This window comes from Geotrypetes seraphini, chromosome 4 (assembly GCF_902459505.1).
Source record: "Geotrypetes seraphini chromosome 4, aGeoSer1.1, whole genome shotgun sequence".
Classification (NCBI taxonomy): domain Eukaryota; kingdom Metazoa; phylum Chordata; class Amphibia; order Gymnophiona; family Dermophiidae; genus Geotrypetes; species Geotrypetes seraphini.
This window is the reverse complement of record NC_047087.1, coordinates 285,528,433-285,545,555: the sequence shown is the minus strand read 5'-3', so window position 1 is coordinate 285,545,555 and position 17,123 is coordinate 285,528,433. Positions and strand designations below refer to the sequence as shown.

Here is a 17,123-nt window from a genome sequence, read left to right as displayed (position 1 = left end):
CTGGTTTGTTTTGGTCGGTGCATTGGTGAACAGCCGCAGCCTATAAGCATTGTCCCCTGAGGAAGGCGACGCTGTTACCGAAACTAGGTCCTAGTTGGGATTTCGTTGATATTTTATGACTTTATTTCAATAAAAGACTTGGGCTCCCACGCTGGTTGTGACGTCTCCAGTGCCTCTTCGTGCTATTTTTTCTTGGCATCACTTAAGAGCTTCATCTCTGGGAGACCAAAGTCTTACAGTATCAGCCAAGATGTCTCACAGCATGGCGGCAGGAAAGAGGCACTTTAGTATTTTACCTAGGCAGAGTTTTATGAGGAGCACAGAAGGCAGTAAGTCATCAGCGTTAAATACATTGCCTCATTCTTTTTTTCACCTATAATTAGCATAGGAGCAGGCATCCCTTGTCTCCATGGTAGCTATGACTATGGTGTTAATCAACTGCTTAGACGACTGAAAGGCAGTATATCAAATTTTTATTAAACTTCAAACTTATTTCTTTTTATATTCATCTGATGAAACACTGCTCTAAAAATTAGAATGTTGAAATATTTGGCTCACATAAATTGTTCTGTTTCTCTGTCAGTCCCTTTACTTCTCACCCCCCCAAATCATAAGAACATAATATCTGTCATTCTAGGTCACTCTAAAGGTCTATCAAGGCAAGCTTCGTGCTTTCCAACCGTAGCAGGATTTCCAAAAGAAGCAAGATTCCATGCTTCTTATCCCAGGGATAAGCAATAGATTTCCCCAGAGGTTTATGGATTCTTCCTCCAGGAAACCGAACAATACATTTTTAAAACCTAGCAGAATTAGGGCACAAATGCAAAAGCTCTTTCTACAAGGTAAGGTAGCATTTTACTAATGGATATCAAGACTTTGATTATTGCCAAGCCTGTTCATGTATAAAAATACCTATAGTTCAGTAATGAAGGGATAGTTTGGGATGGGAAGGAGGCAGAGGTAAGAGCGAGAGAGTAGAGGTTGGAATAACATACCTAATTCTAATTTTCCAAAACTACACATATTCTCTCTGGTAGAAAAATTGCCTGTAGAGAAAGCAAAGGAAAACTACTGTGGGTATAATGAAAGCAAGCGTACCTGTGCTTTCACTACTGTGGCAACCACATAGATTAAAATGGGTGAGCAACTTCGGTCCTTGAATGCCACAACCTAGTCAGGTTTTTTCAGGAATTTCCCCAATTAATATGCATGAAATCTATTTGCATACAGCTGAGTGCATGCAAATAGATCTTATGCATGTTGACTGGGGAAAATCCTGCAAACCTGATCGGGTTGCAGCCCTCGGGGACCAAGGTTGTGCACCCCCTGCATTAAAATTACTTGCAGGATTTGTTGATCACAAGTAGCTGATAATATCTTGAGTTGAATAAAAACTGTTCCCCTCCCCACCTTCAAATTTAATATATACCTACCATTGGTTTCCAGGTCTTTGTCACCCAAGTGGTAGATTTATTGGGTTTTAAGATAGTTGACCTAACATTAAGAAAATGGTCCATCATTATATTCATGCTATGGGCTTCACTACTGCTTCTCAATGGAAGGAGGCCCCTAAGTTGCCATTTTGGTGTAAAGGGATCTTTGTAATCATTCTGAGAAAAATTAAAATCTTCCATACACCTTGAGGACATTGTTGAAAATCTATGATAACATATGGGGCAAAAGCTGGTTGAGAATGAATCTGCTGGTAACTAGCAGGCAACTTTTAACTTTTTTTTCCCCCTCTGATAAAATAAAGATTTCATTGTGATTTCAAGCAATGAAAGACAGTGATGTAAAATGCCAATACTGGATGCAGGAATGCAAGTCCTTTAACAGTTATTCTGATCTCTGCTGGATTCTGGTGTGTCTGGTACTATAACAAGGCTTACAAAATTTATTTTATTGAAATTTACATGACTCGTTTCGGGGATGAACCCGATGAGACAAGTATATTTATGCACCTTGTAGCGCTTCAGCAGATCTGTTTTCTTTTCTGCTCTTCTATGCTAAATGCTTTCCCCACCTTATATGCCTTCTCACCAAAAGGGTACCCCATCTACCACTATGCAACGAAACAGCAGAATCTAGACATCTACTTCCTCCCATTGCATAAACTGTTAGTAGCTCCCCATAATTATCTGCTGCTTTCTGTTAGATTAGGCTATTGTCCAGCGCACTAGAAATGGGAAAGCGGACATTAATGAAAAGATTCTATTCATTTACAATCTTACCTGGAACACAAAAGCAGAGAGACGCCGGCAGCATAGTTTGAAATACACATTTTAGAACACTGTTTTTTTGGGATAAGAAAAATGTCCCACGTGCACAAACAAAAACCCTTTGAGCTTAATTCATCAAAAGCTATCCACATTATGTATAAATACATTTTGTGTATCTGCATTTAAAAAAAATTGTTTATCTACATGAATTTTGCCTTCTAGATGCAGTATATACCTTCTCTATACCTCCTTCCAATGATTACAGCACTATACAAGTCAGTTTGTGTGCATATCTTTCAACGTAGCAATGCAGCAGGGGTATTGTTTTACATATATAAGCCACAGACATCAAGATGTTCAAACATCTGAAAGGTACATAATGTCCAGGTTTGCAGACATCACTGTCCAGTATATCCTCTTGTCTGTCTTTTTCTTTTGCTTGGTGTTCTTCACTTTGGTATTACATGCACTGAGCGCATCCACACTTGATGGCTTTCTCTACTTCCTCGACAAAAGAAGACCCATCACTGCATTCGAATGTGTACTTCCTGCGTTTCATGCGTAATCCTGTGCAGCAGCCCTGGCTTTGGCAGGACCCCCGACATTCTACCCAAGAGACAGTGCGAGTGGTTTGACAGATGGCATAGCCCTTCTGAACTTGATGGTAGTCTCTGACTGGATCTCCACGACACTCAGACTCTGAAAGGAATACAAACTAGAAAGGCTTCATTTATTCACAGAAAATCACAAAGCCATAAGTAATTAATGATCACCCTCTATGGTGCTTTGTTATATATTTCAACGTGCTGTATTTTGAATTAGGATGACTAGCATTCCTGTATTATACAACCCAAAGGGCAGTAGTCCACACATTTCGGTTTCTCCACTAGAAAGAGCTGGGTGGCAGTAGGGAAAGTTTCCAGGGCTGAGATTATGGCTCCTGAAGGGTATAGTGAAGAGAATAAAATACCTACTGTACCTGAATGTATCTTGCTGTGAGCTACTACTGAAAAGGCATGAGGTAAATACCAAATCCTTACAGTACTCTAACTTTTAATGCTATATGCCCATGTGAGCGCCAGTGTAATGTAATTAGCTTTCACTCTTCAATGTTAGAATACTGTTTTAATGATTGTGAAGGGTGACAGTACAATACATCACACTAAAAGCACCAACCTTTCAACATTTGGGTTTAATTCATGAAACAATCTCCTGATCAGTGACTGTATTTATACTTTGGGACTTATTCACACTAATTTGTCCCATTCTTGTGCCAATGAAATAATACTTTATTGAGTAGGGCCCTAAGTGCACTTTTGTAACCACTTTGAATGAATATCATGCAGGATGCCTTATCTTCTTACTGTGATCGAGTCATGAATAGTATCAAAAGCCCATCCCATCCTTTAGACTTGTGTTTTGGAGGTGATTACAATTTAGATCAAAGGAGCTGTAAAAATAGAAAAGCTTTCTCACCTTGATCACAGAGGTCGCCTGTGAAACCACTGTTGCACTCACAATAGGCCTCGCCTAAGTCTGAGATCTGGCAGCGTCCTTGCTGGCACTGCAAGTTCTTGCAAGGATTGTAGAGCTCTCCCTGTTCATTACACAAGGCTCCTTTGTACCCATCCTGGCACTGGCAGCTATAGGACAAGGAGTCAACTGGCATGCATGTCCCATGGATACATCTGTGAAAAAAAATGGTCCATCTCAAACCTATCCAATTTCAATTTAGTAGTCTTCCCTTTAAAGGATATAGGATCTCATTTCAAAAGATGTGTGCTATAGGCCTCTGACCTACCTATTTCCCTTCCATTCTATCACAAAAGTGGAAATTCTACGTGAAAGTAAAAGTCTTCTGATTTGATCCCATTCTCTTTCTATCTGCGGTGGGAATCCTTTGCCTTTATCCCATGCCTTTTTGAATTCTGTCACTGTTTGTATTTTTTTTTATAGTTTATTTAAATTTTTGATTAAACGCTTATCCAAAGGTACAATGTGTTGTACATAATAATTTAAAATACCTGGGAAACAAACAATTTAAATTATTAGACTTACACCGACTAATCATACATACTTATAACCAGAGATATTCACCGACTAATCATACATCTTAAGACCAGAGAGAATTGGGAAAAAAGGGAAGAACTACAATTTCTAATAAAGAATATATAAAAGGAAAATACAATAGGAAAGGGGAAAAGTTAAATGTACCCAACATCTCCACCTGGAGGGTTTCCAAGTGTCTACTACCCTTTTCTTGAAAAAGTATTTCCTTTTAAGCTTATCTCCTTGCATCTTCATTTCATGTCCTCTGGTTCTATAGCTTCCCTTTCTTTGAAAAAGATTTGATTGTTCGTTAATATCTTTTAAGTACTTAAGTGTTTGTATCATATTACCCTGTGTCTCTTCTCCATTAGGGTATACATATTCAGGTCTTTAACTCTCTTCTCACATGACTTCTAGAGCAGATCCCATACCATTTTGGTTGCGGATCATTTCAAGTCTTTTTATATCTTTAGCAAAACTGAACACAGTACTCCAAGGGAGATCTCAAAAGAATCATCATCATCTCCCTTCTGCTGGTTATGCTTCCCTTTTGTGCAGCCTAGCATTCTTCTGGCTTTGGCTACCACCTTGTCACATTGTTTCACCACCTTGAGATCCTCAGACACTATCATCCTGAGGTCCCTCTCCTGATCCATTCACATCAGCCTCTCTCCTCCTATCATATACAGCTCCTTTGGATTTAGAGGGAGAGGCTGATGGACCAGGAGAGGGATCTTAGATGACAGTGTCTGAGGATATCATAGAAACATAGAAAGATGACGGCAGAAAAGGACTATAGCCCATCAAGTCTGCCCACTCCACTGTCCCACCCCATTAAGTCAGAGTGCTGCTTGACCCACGTAGAGATCCCACGTGGATGTCCCATTTATTCTTAAAGTCGAGCACGCTAGTGGCCTTGATCACCTGCACCGGTAGTTTGTTCCAGTGATCCACCACCCTTTCTGTAAAGAAATACTTCCTGGTGTCACCAGGGCTCCACGGTGTCTTGGCACTGCACATTCAGGCCTGATCATGGTGGTGAAACAGTATGAAGACGGTAGCCAAGGCCAGAAGGATGCTTGGCTGCATTGAGAGGGACATAATCAGCAGAAAGGAGAAGATGATAATGCTTTTGCAAAAGTCACTGGTGAGACTCCCTTGAAGTACTGCACTCAGCTTTGGAGGTCTTATTTTGCTTAGGATCTAAAAAACTTAAAGTTGTTTAGAGGTTGGTGACCACCATGCCTTGCATATCTGACACCATGATCAGGCCTGAATGTGCAGTGCCAAGACACCGTGGAGCCCTGGTTCCCTGAGGAGTTTTTGCCCTGAGGCACTGGAGACGGACTCTGGCTCAGTGCACACTGGCTCCAAAGTCCTTTGGAGTTTATGCGCTGACTGCAAACAGTGCATGGGCCTCCAAGATAGGTTGGAGCCTCTGAGGAATTAGCATCAACACCCTCATTACTATTTCTAGGCAAACAGGCATTCCATCTGTTCTTAGAACATGGCCTGGAACCACTCCTTGATGACTGCCATCTATAAGACTAGGATACAGCTGGGGTGTTCATATCTTTTGAAGAAGTCATCAGAATCATCAGTGACCCCTTCTTGGCTCAATGGAGGCTGGTGTACACTATCCAGTGCGGGGAGGGCGAGCAGCCCTTATGTCAGGAACACTTTGAGGACTTCAACAATTCTGATGCCTGAGTGATCCAATGTTGTGCCATGAAGGAGAATGATGCTGATTCTTCCTAGCCTTCCCCTAGACTTATAGCATCAGAGGATGATGGTGAATTCTTCCTTGTCCTTAGGAGAAGATCAGATGATGCCCAATACTGGCAGCAGTTATCAATGCTCAATACTGAGAATGATGGAGGACCTCTCAATGTCAATGTGTCCTCAATATCTTGTGCAGCTCTTAGAGCCATAGAGACCGATGCCTCTAATGTCAAAGTTGATGACTGTACTTCTCTGTGCCAAAGATAAATTTGTACTGCTTTTTTCATCCTCTAATCCCTCTTTTTGATATCTCTGAACAAAATTTACAAGAGGGATTATGACTGGGCTCCAAATAAAGCAGGCACCAATTCAGAGCATCTATACCCTTACTGGGTGTACTTTTTAAAACTACTGGGAATTTTTTTGGATACATCTAGAAAAACAGCCAAGGTGAAATCAAATGGCTTGATGGTGAAAGAAATTTTGAGAGTGCAGAAAAACCTGATTGGGAAAATAAAAGGGGATTTGAAGGATACTGTACCTTCATGAGACACTTACAGAAAGTAAAGTCACTCAAAAGAGATATGAATCATGAGAAAGGAGAAAGATACAAGCCATGAGAAAAAGAAAAGAAAAAATGTCCTCAGCTCTTCTGTGGATAAAAAAAGGATCAAACTGGTCTGACATAGTGATAGAGGGTGAGAAAGTGTCTGCATGCGTGGTATACTGTTTCTAAAGGCTTCCAGAAGGTTTGCTGGGGAGTGCCTGTTGTAGCAGGTTCCATCAGATGACGTCACCCATCAGCCGGAATGAGTGCATCTTAGTTGTCCTTGGAGAACTAGAGGACATGAAATAAAGCTGCAAGCAGGAAAACTTAAAAGCAACACTGGGAAAACTTTTTCATGGAAAGTTTGGTGGGTATCTGGAACATTTCCTATTGGAAGTGGTGGGGACAAAAGTAGTCATAGAATTCAAAAAGGCATGGGATAAATTCAGAGGATTTTTATATACCAAGAGGATGGGATCAAAGCAAAACAAATGATTTTCGAAGTTCGGAAAGTCATAGAGGGTAGAATATAACCTATTTAGAGCGGCAAGTACAATACTAATACTAAGGTAACCTGAATGTTCTGTATGAGTAATAGAAAAAGGGTCTTAAAATTATACTCCTGCCCACATACAAAAATATCTAAGCATAGTACTAAGAGCAGAGCATAACCATCAACATCAAAATATTTGTCACTCATCAATCACAATGAGAACCAACTCAAAAATTATTTTAACACCTACTAACAATCCAAGGTGGGTATATCATAGATCATTTCTTACTCAGATCATAGGATCTCTTATAACATAATGTTATTTCAGATCCCTATCTTGGGATCTTCAGCGCTAGAGATGGTTTGGTCTATTCAAGATAAGTGTTGCTAATTTTTATATTGTTGCAATTGATGGTTTTCAAGATGACATGATTTTTTTTGTGAACATAAGGAAAAGTAATTGAACTTGATAATTCACAATAGTTCAATCAGTTTCAGTAAGATAAACTTCTCTAGTAAGGTTAGTAGGTGGTGTAAAAATGATTAGAGCTGTGATCTAGAGAATGACACTGGGACAAATTTTTCCTCGTCCCCGCAGGAACTAATTTTCCCATCCTGCCCCCGCAAGTTCTTTTTCTGTCCCTACCCCATTCCTGCAAGCTCTGTCCTCATCTGCACAAGCCTCAAACACTTTAAAATCATAAGTATTTGAGGCTTGTGCGGTTAAGGCAGAGCTTACAGGAATGGGGCAGGGAAAAGCGATGGAAAAGCTTATGGGGATGGGATGGGGAAATTTGTCTCCCTGTCATTCTCTACCGTGATCCCAGGATGGGGATCTGAAATAATATTATGTAATAAGAGATCCTATGATCTGAATAACAAATGATCTATGATATGCCCACCTTGGATTGTTAGTAGGTATTAAAATAGTTTTTAAGTTGGTTCTCATTTTGATTGATGAGTGACACAAGTTTTGGTTATACTCTGCTCTTAGTATTATGTTTAAATGTTCTGCATAGAGTGGCAGGTATGACTCTATCCACCTTGTTGGGCAGAGTAGATGGTAGGCAGACAGAAGACCACCTCGGGATACAGGTAGTCTAACAAAAGGCAAGGGAGGCATTTTTTCAACCAATGATCAAGACTTTTGGTTTAAATAAAGTCTTGATCATTAGTTGAAAAGTCGCCTCCCTTGCCTTTTGTTAGACAGGCAGAATAGACAGACCATGCTGGTCTTTATCTACTGTCTGTTACTATGTTAGGTTATTCTATTTTATGTATTTGCTAGACTGCTTTTTGAGGTACATTGTGGCTGTCCATTAGGTAAATGAACAATCATGGCACTGGACAGTACAGAAGAGGGCTTTTTTTTAAGTATCTGGCAACTTGGCTTTGATCATAACTGGCAATATTTTTAGTGATTATCAGGTAATGAAAATTCTTATTGGACCTTCAGATAAAATTGGCAAAGAACTTAGATTATTGTATACTATCAACTCTCTGTGATTCACTTACTTGTGCCCTTGGCATGGGTTGCTTATTGGCTGGTCACAATGAGGCCCTTCCCAACCTAGCTCACAGTGGCAGACAGGGCCATGGGCAGTGTTAGGCTGACAGATGCCATGCAGGCAGAATAGTTTGCGGCATGGCTCACAGCCTGGAACAACTCCAGGTTTCATCTGGGTCTTAGTGAAGTCCTGTAGCTCATTATTTATATACAAGTTGCGGATACAGCCATGGAAACTGGTACCATTGAGAATTTGCCAAACTCGAAATGCAGCTGAGTTCACATCTACAGGCATACCTAGAACCAAGAATGAGTATTCAAATGATTATTACAATAGGTCATTGATGATTCAGGTTTCTTACTCCATACAGGTGGAAGGGCATTTTTGATAGGACGTCTGAGTCCGAGTTTGGGAGTTTTGGGAAAGACATCCAGAAATCCAGTAGAGAAAACGTCCATTCTCAAAACAGGAAGATGTCTATCTTTTTTTTTTTTTTTTTAGAATGACCTATATAGATGTTTTGGTCCTCAGTATGTCTATCCTTTGTGGCCATTCTCAAATATAAAGAAGTCCACATGAAAAATGCACAAAAGTAATCTTTTTGGACATTCAAGCAACTAGCATTCTTAGCAAACTGTTCACAGACAACTGAGCACACTCCTAATCCTAAGCACAGCAGAAGGGCACTCTGCAGAGAATGTCATATTAAAAGTTCCAAATGCAGATGTCACTATAATTTGTTCATATTGTATGGTGAGCCCTCCAAAACCCACCCAAATCTTACTGTACCCACCTGTATACCACAACAAGAGCCCTTATGCCTGCAAGTGTCATCTTTATGTATTGGAGGACTCATAACATAAGAACATAAGCAGTGCCTCTGCTGGGTCAGACCAGAGGTCCATCATGCCCAGCAGTCTGCTCATGCGGCGGCCCATCAGGTCCATGACCTGTATAGTAATCCTTTATCTATACCCTTCTATCCCCTTTTCCTTCAGGAAATTATCTAATCCCTTCTTGAACCCCAAAACCATACTTTGTCCTATCACACCCTCTGGAAGCGCATTCCAGGTGCCCACCACCCTTTGGGTGAAGAAGAATTTCCTAGCATTGGTTCTGAATCTGTCCCCTCTTAATTTTTCTGAATGCCCTCTCGTTCTTGTAGTTTTCGAACGTTTGAAGAATCTATCCCTCTCTACTTTCTCCATGCCCTTCATGATCTTGTAAGTCTCTATCATGTCCCTCTAAGTCTCCTCTTTTCTAGGGAAAAGAGCCCAGTTTCTCTAATCTTTCATCATATGAAAAGTTTTCCATACCTTTTATCAATCGTGTCACTCTTTTCTGAACCCTCTTGAGTATCGCCATATCCTTCTTAAGGTACGGCGACCAATATTGGACGCAGTACTCCAGATACGGGCGCACCATCGCCTGATACAACAGCAGGATAACTTCTTTCATTCTGGTTGTAATGCCTTTCTTGATAGTGCCCAGCATTCTATTCACCTTCTTAGAGGCCGTTGCGCACTGTGCCGACGGCTTCATTGTGTTGTCCACTATTACCCCCAAGTCCTTTTCTTGGGTACTTTCACCCATTACCAGCCCTCCCATTGTATAGCTGTACTTCAGGTTTCTGTTTCCTACATGCAAGACATTTCTCTACATTAAACTTCATCCGCCATCTCGTCACCCACTCTCCTAGTTTGTTCAGGTCCCTTTGTAAATCTTCGCAGTCATCATACAATATAAGCAAGTTATAGTGACATCTGCCTGGGACTTTTACTGTGATGTGTCTCTACATTAACCCTTAAGAGTCCCTCTGCTCTGCTGTGGAGATGTAGGAGGGGGGTGCTGAAAAGTTCTCAGCCTAACCAACTTCCTAAATCTTACGTTATTTTGCCACTGTAGCTGAAAAGAGTGTTAGTTTAGTTTTCTAAAGTGCCAATTTGCAAACTCTAACAAAATAAACTAAACAACTCTTTTCAACTAGAGTAGCAAAATAACATCAGATTTAGGAAGTTGGTTGGGCTGAGAATTTTTCAACACCCCTTCGTATGTGAGCCATGTGAATGTCATACAGGCTGAAAATACTGGTGACCACTGGGAGAGTAAGGGAGGGTCATGCCTTAATCCCTCCAGTGATCATCTGGTCTGTTTGGGCACCTATTTAACATTTAGACACTTTTAAAACAGGTCTAGTTCCAAACATCTAAAAAAAAAAAAAAAAAAAGCCCAGGACATATTGTTAAAGGTTTGATTTGAATGCACTGGAGACATAACAACCAGAAAGAGATCTAGAAAGTCTGTTTTGAGAATGCCCACTTGGAAGTTTTGACTAGTAAGACATCCAAGTGCTGGTTTATTCTGTCTTTTGGATGATTATATTTTTTTGAAAATGAACTCCATAATGTAGTCGATAGTATAAGTGGAAAGGCATTTTCGATAGGACTTCTAAGTCCGAATTTGGATGTTTCTGCATTAAAGTTTTGCACTTGTAAGTAGCCAAATTACCACATGAGAAATGCAAGGCCTTTGGGATAATTGCTTGGGGCATTCCCAGCTGCTTAAATGTAGTTATTGACAGAAAAATATCTTTACTGTGCAATAAGTGCATAGGAGCCAGTTCTGTGAGGATTTGAGCACCCCCCAATATTCTAATCTAATCTAAGTCTTAGACTTATATACCGAATCATCTCCTAAAAATAAGAGCTGCCATCATGTTTCTGTGATTCGGTTTACATAATTAGATTGTACAAAAAAAGAATAATTAGATCAGTACGGAATACTAACGGCTTCTTTTACTAAGGTGCGCTAGTGTTTTTAGCGCACGCAGATTAGCGCGAGCTAACCCTGCGCTACACGGCTAGAACTAACGCCAGCATTGAGCTAGCGTGTGCGGCATTATAGCGTGTGCTATTCCGCGCGTTAATGCCCTAACGCGGCTTAGTAAAAGGAGCCCCAAGACCTACTAATACTCATTAAAGTTGTTACCCAAAAGACGTTTAAACAGATCAGTTTTCAAAGCTCTACAAAAAAATTTGCAGAGACAGCTTCTTATATAAAAAGGTAATTCATTCCATATTGCTGTAAATAAGTATGGAAAGGAGTGAGAAATTCTACTAGTAGATTTTATTCCTTTCAAGGATGGGAAAGAAAGCTTATACATTTGTTATACCCAGGGCCAGATTTAGATGAAAAGAGGCCCTAGGCTATTCCACTTATGAGGCCCTTTCACCTCCCATTTTTAAGTTTGTAAATTACATGAGAGATAATAAAATACATCATTACTGTGATATATATCAATATGTTAAATGAAACATGTTGTTATTGGTACTAACCTTTATAAAAAATGTGACACGGATAACAAATAAAAAAAAGTCGAGAACACTTATTTGGACATTTATTTTCAGCACCATATATAGTACTTGTAACAATAACTAATCAAACATAACACACAACATTGCCCCTTCCTATGTCCATAGTGCCCCCAGTGCATCCTTCCTCACCTCACCCCCCCTCTGATGCCCGCCTGCCTCCCATCCCCTTCCATTGAACACCCCCCCATGCCATCCTGCCTGCCTGCCTTCTATTAAACCCCCCACCCCCCCTCCGATGCCAGTCTGGGACGCCCTGTCCTGACGGATCCACGTTTTGCCTCTCTCCCCACGGGGCTGGGCTTTGCCCAGCTGTTTCTGGACTGACGTCTTTCCCTCCCCGATCCTCCTCCCAGGGCGAGAAAAAGAAAGGGAGAAGCCGAGTCGGCGCCCCGTTGCGGCCGGAGCCGGTTCCGATCCCGAAGCCTAGAATTTCTCCTTATTTTCGGTTCAGTGTTTTAGTGTTCACTGTGTTTAGAATAGTGTAATTTTAATTTTGCTAACAATTTGAATGTAGGCCCCTCTTGATCTTGAGGCCCTAGGCTGAAGCCTAGTTAGCCTATAGGAAAATCCGGCCCTGGTTATACCGCCTTATCAAGCCTGAAGATCATAAAGTACTTAGAGAAAAAGTGATTAAAGGCGCAACAAGCCCACGTAGGATTTTGAAAGCCATACAAGCACATTTCAATTGCACTCTCAGTCGAAATGGGAGCCAATGAAGTTTCCTCAAAAGGAGAGACATATGATCAAACTTCCTTTTTCCAAAGATCAGTTTGGCTGCAGTATTTTGAATCAACTGAAGCCTTTTCACATTACCTTTACTCAATCCCACATAAAGAGAATTGCAATAATCCAAGAGAATTGCAATAATCCAACTATGCCAAGATAATAGCCTGAACCAATACTGCAAAATGATGCTGATGAAACAGTTTACGAACGTTCTTCAGCCTACGAAGGCTAAAGTGGACTTTTTTGTGAGATGATTTATCTGGCATTGAAATGACAGAGAAAAATCCAACATTACACCTAATACTTTGGAAGTAAATTCAATATTCAAAAGATCACTGGCATTCAAAGTAACAAAAGAAGGTAAACTTTCAATTTCTGGGCCAAACCATAACAATTTGGTCTTTGTTGCATTAAGCTTCATTTGAATCGACAATGCCCAAGATTGTAATCTGGAAATATAGGAGTTTATTTTAAATGCCAAGTTATTCAGATTGGAATCAACTTAGCAATCTAAAGATGTCATCAGCGTAAGAGAACATTGTTTCAAGAGAGCTTAATTTATAGATTTTTAATTTGGTCATGTAAATATTAAAGAGGGGATAATGAAGAACCCTATGGGACACCACAAACTGGTGTCCACGCAGAAGTCTTGCCCTCAAAGTTTACTTCATATGAATCTGACGTTAGAAATCCTGTAAACCGTTTTAAGACTTTTTTTCATCTAGGCCTACATCTGAAAGTAATCGAATCATGATGTCATAATCAATTACATCAAAAGCTGCAGGAAGATCAAATTGTAATAAAATTGCATATCGATTTTTGAGATAGTAGACTTTGAATCTTGGAAATTAGTGATACTAATAAAATTTCCATACTAAAGTTGGGTCGAAAGCCACGTTGAGATGGTAAAAGGATAGAAAATTTTCCATATAACTCGAAAATTGTTTCTATCATCATAGTTAATAATGAAATATTAGCAATTGGACAAAAATGGGAGGGGACACTAGGATCTAAATCAGCTCCTTTCAACAATGGAGTGAGAACTATGTGTCCCATGTACATAGAGAAATGACCATTCTCTAAAAGATAATTTATCAGTGATGTTAACCAAGAGACATCCTGAGAAGAAAAATTATGAAAAATATGAGAAGGGAATGGATCTAAAGAACACTTGCTTCATCCAAGTTTATCACATAATTTCCTGATCTGATCATCATTGACATGCTCAAATGCCTCAACTGTGTCCGGGGACTGGCAATTTCCATTGGGTTTAACACCCCCAATAATTTTGAAAAGTTGGCTTCTATGACTATGTGACTATAGAAGGGTAACTTCTTCTGCGCTATCTGCAACAGTGACAGCACATGGTAAGATACCGTATGTTACCTGTAATATGTATTCCACTAGTGTTTTAGCCCGTTACATTAACGGGTGCTAGTAGATATATATATATATATATATATATATATATATAAAAGGTTATTTTACTGTTAGTAACGAAGTGGGACTTGGGCTAAAACTGCAAGAGCTACTGATCAAATCCTTTCCTCTAAAGAGGCAATTTTAGCAGTTTTGAACCGGTGGACCGTAAGCTATTCCCTATTGGATGAAGATGGAAACCCGCCAGGGCGCCTGGCTGCAACTGTCCCAGTCCACCTTAAAAGCCGCTTTCACCCACCTCGGCAGCAACGACTCCCACCTGCATGCCCAGAGGTCGGCGCGCGCAAGCCCCAACAGCTCCCTTCGGCCACGCTCGTGCCCCACGTCTCCTCCTCCTCATCGACATGGCGGGCCTGCCGCCGCCTCCCCCCATGGCCCTGGCGCCGACCTCCCATTACCAGGAATGGATCCTATACACCATCGACTCGCTGCGCTTGCGCAAGGCGCAGCCCGACCTGGAACGCATCTGAACTTTGTCTGGCCAGAGCTGGCAAGCCCGCTGCGAGACAGAGAGATGTGTGGTAAGTGCGCATGCACACTCTGCCGGCCACGGAACTACAGATCAGGCAATATGGCGTTAAAAGTGCGCATGGCGCTTAGCATTTTATTATAGTAGATGCCCATTCCCCACCTATTTGCCACTACATAGAAGTGAACACATGGCTTAATGAGCTCTGTCATGCAGCGTGGTAATGGGTCCCTCAACTGCAGGGCTAGCTTAACTTATGGATTAGGTGAGGCGCTGGTGCTATAGGGCGCCAAACGCCCAGGGCTGTGATGTCACCGGTCCACAAGTTAAGCTATGAGATGGCTTGAACACTCTCCAACTCCTCTCCACCGACGCTGCTGCCTGGTCTTGACAGGATGCAGGTTCATAGGCCAGCTGCCACCAGGGGGGAGGGCCAGCATCAGCATCAAGTTCAGCGGAAGGAAGTCCCTCCGTCTTCCTGAAGCTGCTTCTTCATACTGACTCTGGCCCTCCCTCCTTGCAGCAGCTGGCCTTCGAAGCTGCATCCCGTCAATACCGGGCAGCAGCGTCAGAGGAGGGAAATGACCTGGGAGGGTGGGGCATGCAGGTGCTGAAAAAAAGTGAGATTGGGGCACGGGGCACCAAAACAGAAGAAGATCCGGGGTGTCATATCCTAATGAGCCAGCCCTGCTCAATTGTGCACTAACAGTAACCATATGCTAATTCATGCACTAGGAGAACAAATCTATATGTGGAAACCACAATATAGGCACCTATTCTGTGAGCATACTTTGGCGTTTCCATACACTTGTAGAATATTGGCATATGTCCAGCAGATAAGTGCCTTCCTTCCTTTAGCACCTTAAGCACTAAATGCACTTTATATTTATTGATTGTCATCAAATTAAGATTACAAAAAATATTTGAGCACATGTCACTTTACCAAGACCAATGATGAATTTACCACCCCAGTAAGGGCATGAAAAATCATTCAAGTAGTGCCTTGGGTATTTGAGGTCTGGTTAATCAATTTGCCTTGATATCAACTTGTTCTCTGGCTCAAATAACCGTCTTGTATTTAGGCACTAAGGCCTTTGTAAGCATATCTTATAGAATACCGCCGAGCACAGAGCTAGCATTTATGCATGTATGTGTACATTTGCATAAACGAGTGCCAATATTCTATAAATATACATGGGCAAATGGTGCTTAACATTAGAGGTACTGTTACAGATCAAGGGGTAACTGCTTAACACAAATGGGCCCTTTAATTTTCATACTGAATAAGGCTCAGGCTCCATCTGTGTTCTGCGCCCGTACGCCTTTCAAGTTCTTTAGGTGATTAGGGATTTGAAAATTAACTTTCACTACTGTTTGACATTTTTATTTTTTTTTTGTAATTCTTTATTGATTTTCAAGTCGAGTATACTGTTTGAAATTTAAGAAACTTTTTCATCACAGATCCGTCTAGCTTAGAATTCATGCTAATGTAGCACAATCTTTGGCTGGCCAAAGATGTGGGGTTCCCTAAATTATTTTATGATACATTTACTTGTGCTGTTCTCTAACCTATAACCTTGGAGTAAATTTCCTCTTTCGGAACATAAGAATTTGGTTTTCCTTCATTCCGTCTTGTACTTCTACAATCATGCTGATTTGAGCAGCTCATTCTAACCCAAAGCTGTCTAAGATTCTGAAACTTACCTCCAACATACAGCGGGGCTTCATTTAGGGTATATTGTTTGCCAAAATTATCCATGGTCAAGGGGGCACCTCCATCAATAGAAAGATTCACCATTTGATCAAAAGTGACCAGTTCCACTGTATGGAATTGTCCATCATTGATTGTCTCTGCACTAAAGGAAGAAAATCAGTAGCACTAATTTAGTAGATGATGGTAAAGAGCCATCTGGCCACCCTGCCTGCCCGGGTTCATCCCAGACAAGGTACATAATCCTTTCTCCCCCATGTCTGGCACTGAAAACACACTTAACCCGTTATAGAATAGCGAGCACAAAGTTACTTCGGAAATCAGTGGCATAGCAAGGGTAGGAGGCGCCCAGGGTGGCGGTATTCCCCGCATCTCTTCTCCACCCCCTGCTTCTTGAGTGCCACCCCTCACTCCTTCTACGCTCCCCATGCCAAACTCACACTCCCTTCCCACCCCCATACCTCTTAAAATCTTCATCAATGCAAGAAGCTTCTCCATCCTGCTGCTCAGCCGACATTGGCTTTCCCTCTGACATAACTCCTGGCCTTGCGACCGGGAAGTGATTTTAGAGGGAGCCAGGGCTGGCATGAGCAGCAGGCCAGAGTAGTTAGTCACGTGGCGAAGATTTAAGAGATACAGGGGGTGGGGAAGGGAGAGTATAAGCGTGGCAAGAGGAGGGATGGAGAGATGCTGGCACCCTTACCAAGACAGTGCTTGGGGCAACCCCTTCCCTCCCTTCTTACTACACCACTGTTTGGCATTATCATACATAGGTGTGACAGCTTAGGCCAGACATAATCTGGCGTACGTACGTGCACTTTGCAATGTACACATCTGGTACTATTCTATAATGTGCACGCATTGC

The 17,123-nt window shown here is 41.4% G+C and overlaps 1 protein-coding gene across 3 annotated transcripts in view; it reads right to left on the bottom strand.

Annotated features, from left to right (window-relative positions):
- Window positions 1-456: 456 nt before the first annotated feature.
- Window positions 457-17,123, bottom strand: part of SLIT1 (slit guidance ligand 1) — a 606,757-nt gene continuing 590,090 nt past the window's right edge. For 2 of the 3 annotated variants that reach the window (XM_033941252.1, XM_033941253.1), the window contains exons 31-34: window positions 16,252-16,403; window positions 8,546-8,834; window positions 3,696-3,907; window positions 2,680-2,918 (exon numbers count right to left, since the gene is read on the bottom strand). In XM_033941252.1, the coding sequence (XP_033797143.1) occupies window positions 2,680-2,918; window positions 3,696-3,907; window positions 8,546-8,834; window positions 16,252-16,403 (892 nt within the window). Of the gene's footprint in view, window positions 2,919-3,695; window positions 3,908-8,545; window positions 8,835-16,251; window positions 16,404-17,123 lie in introns of all 3 variants that reach the window. The other variant, XM_033941251.1, reaches the window with a different exon arrangement.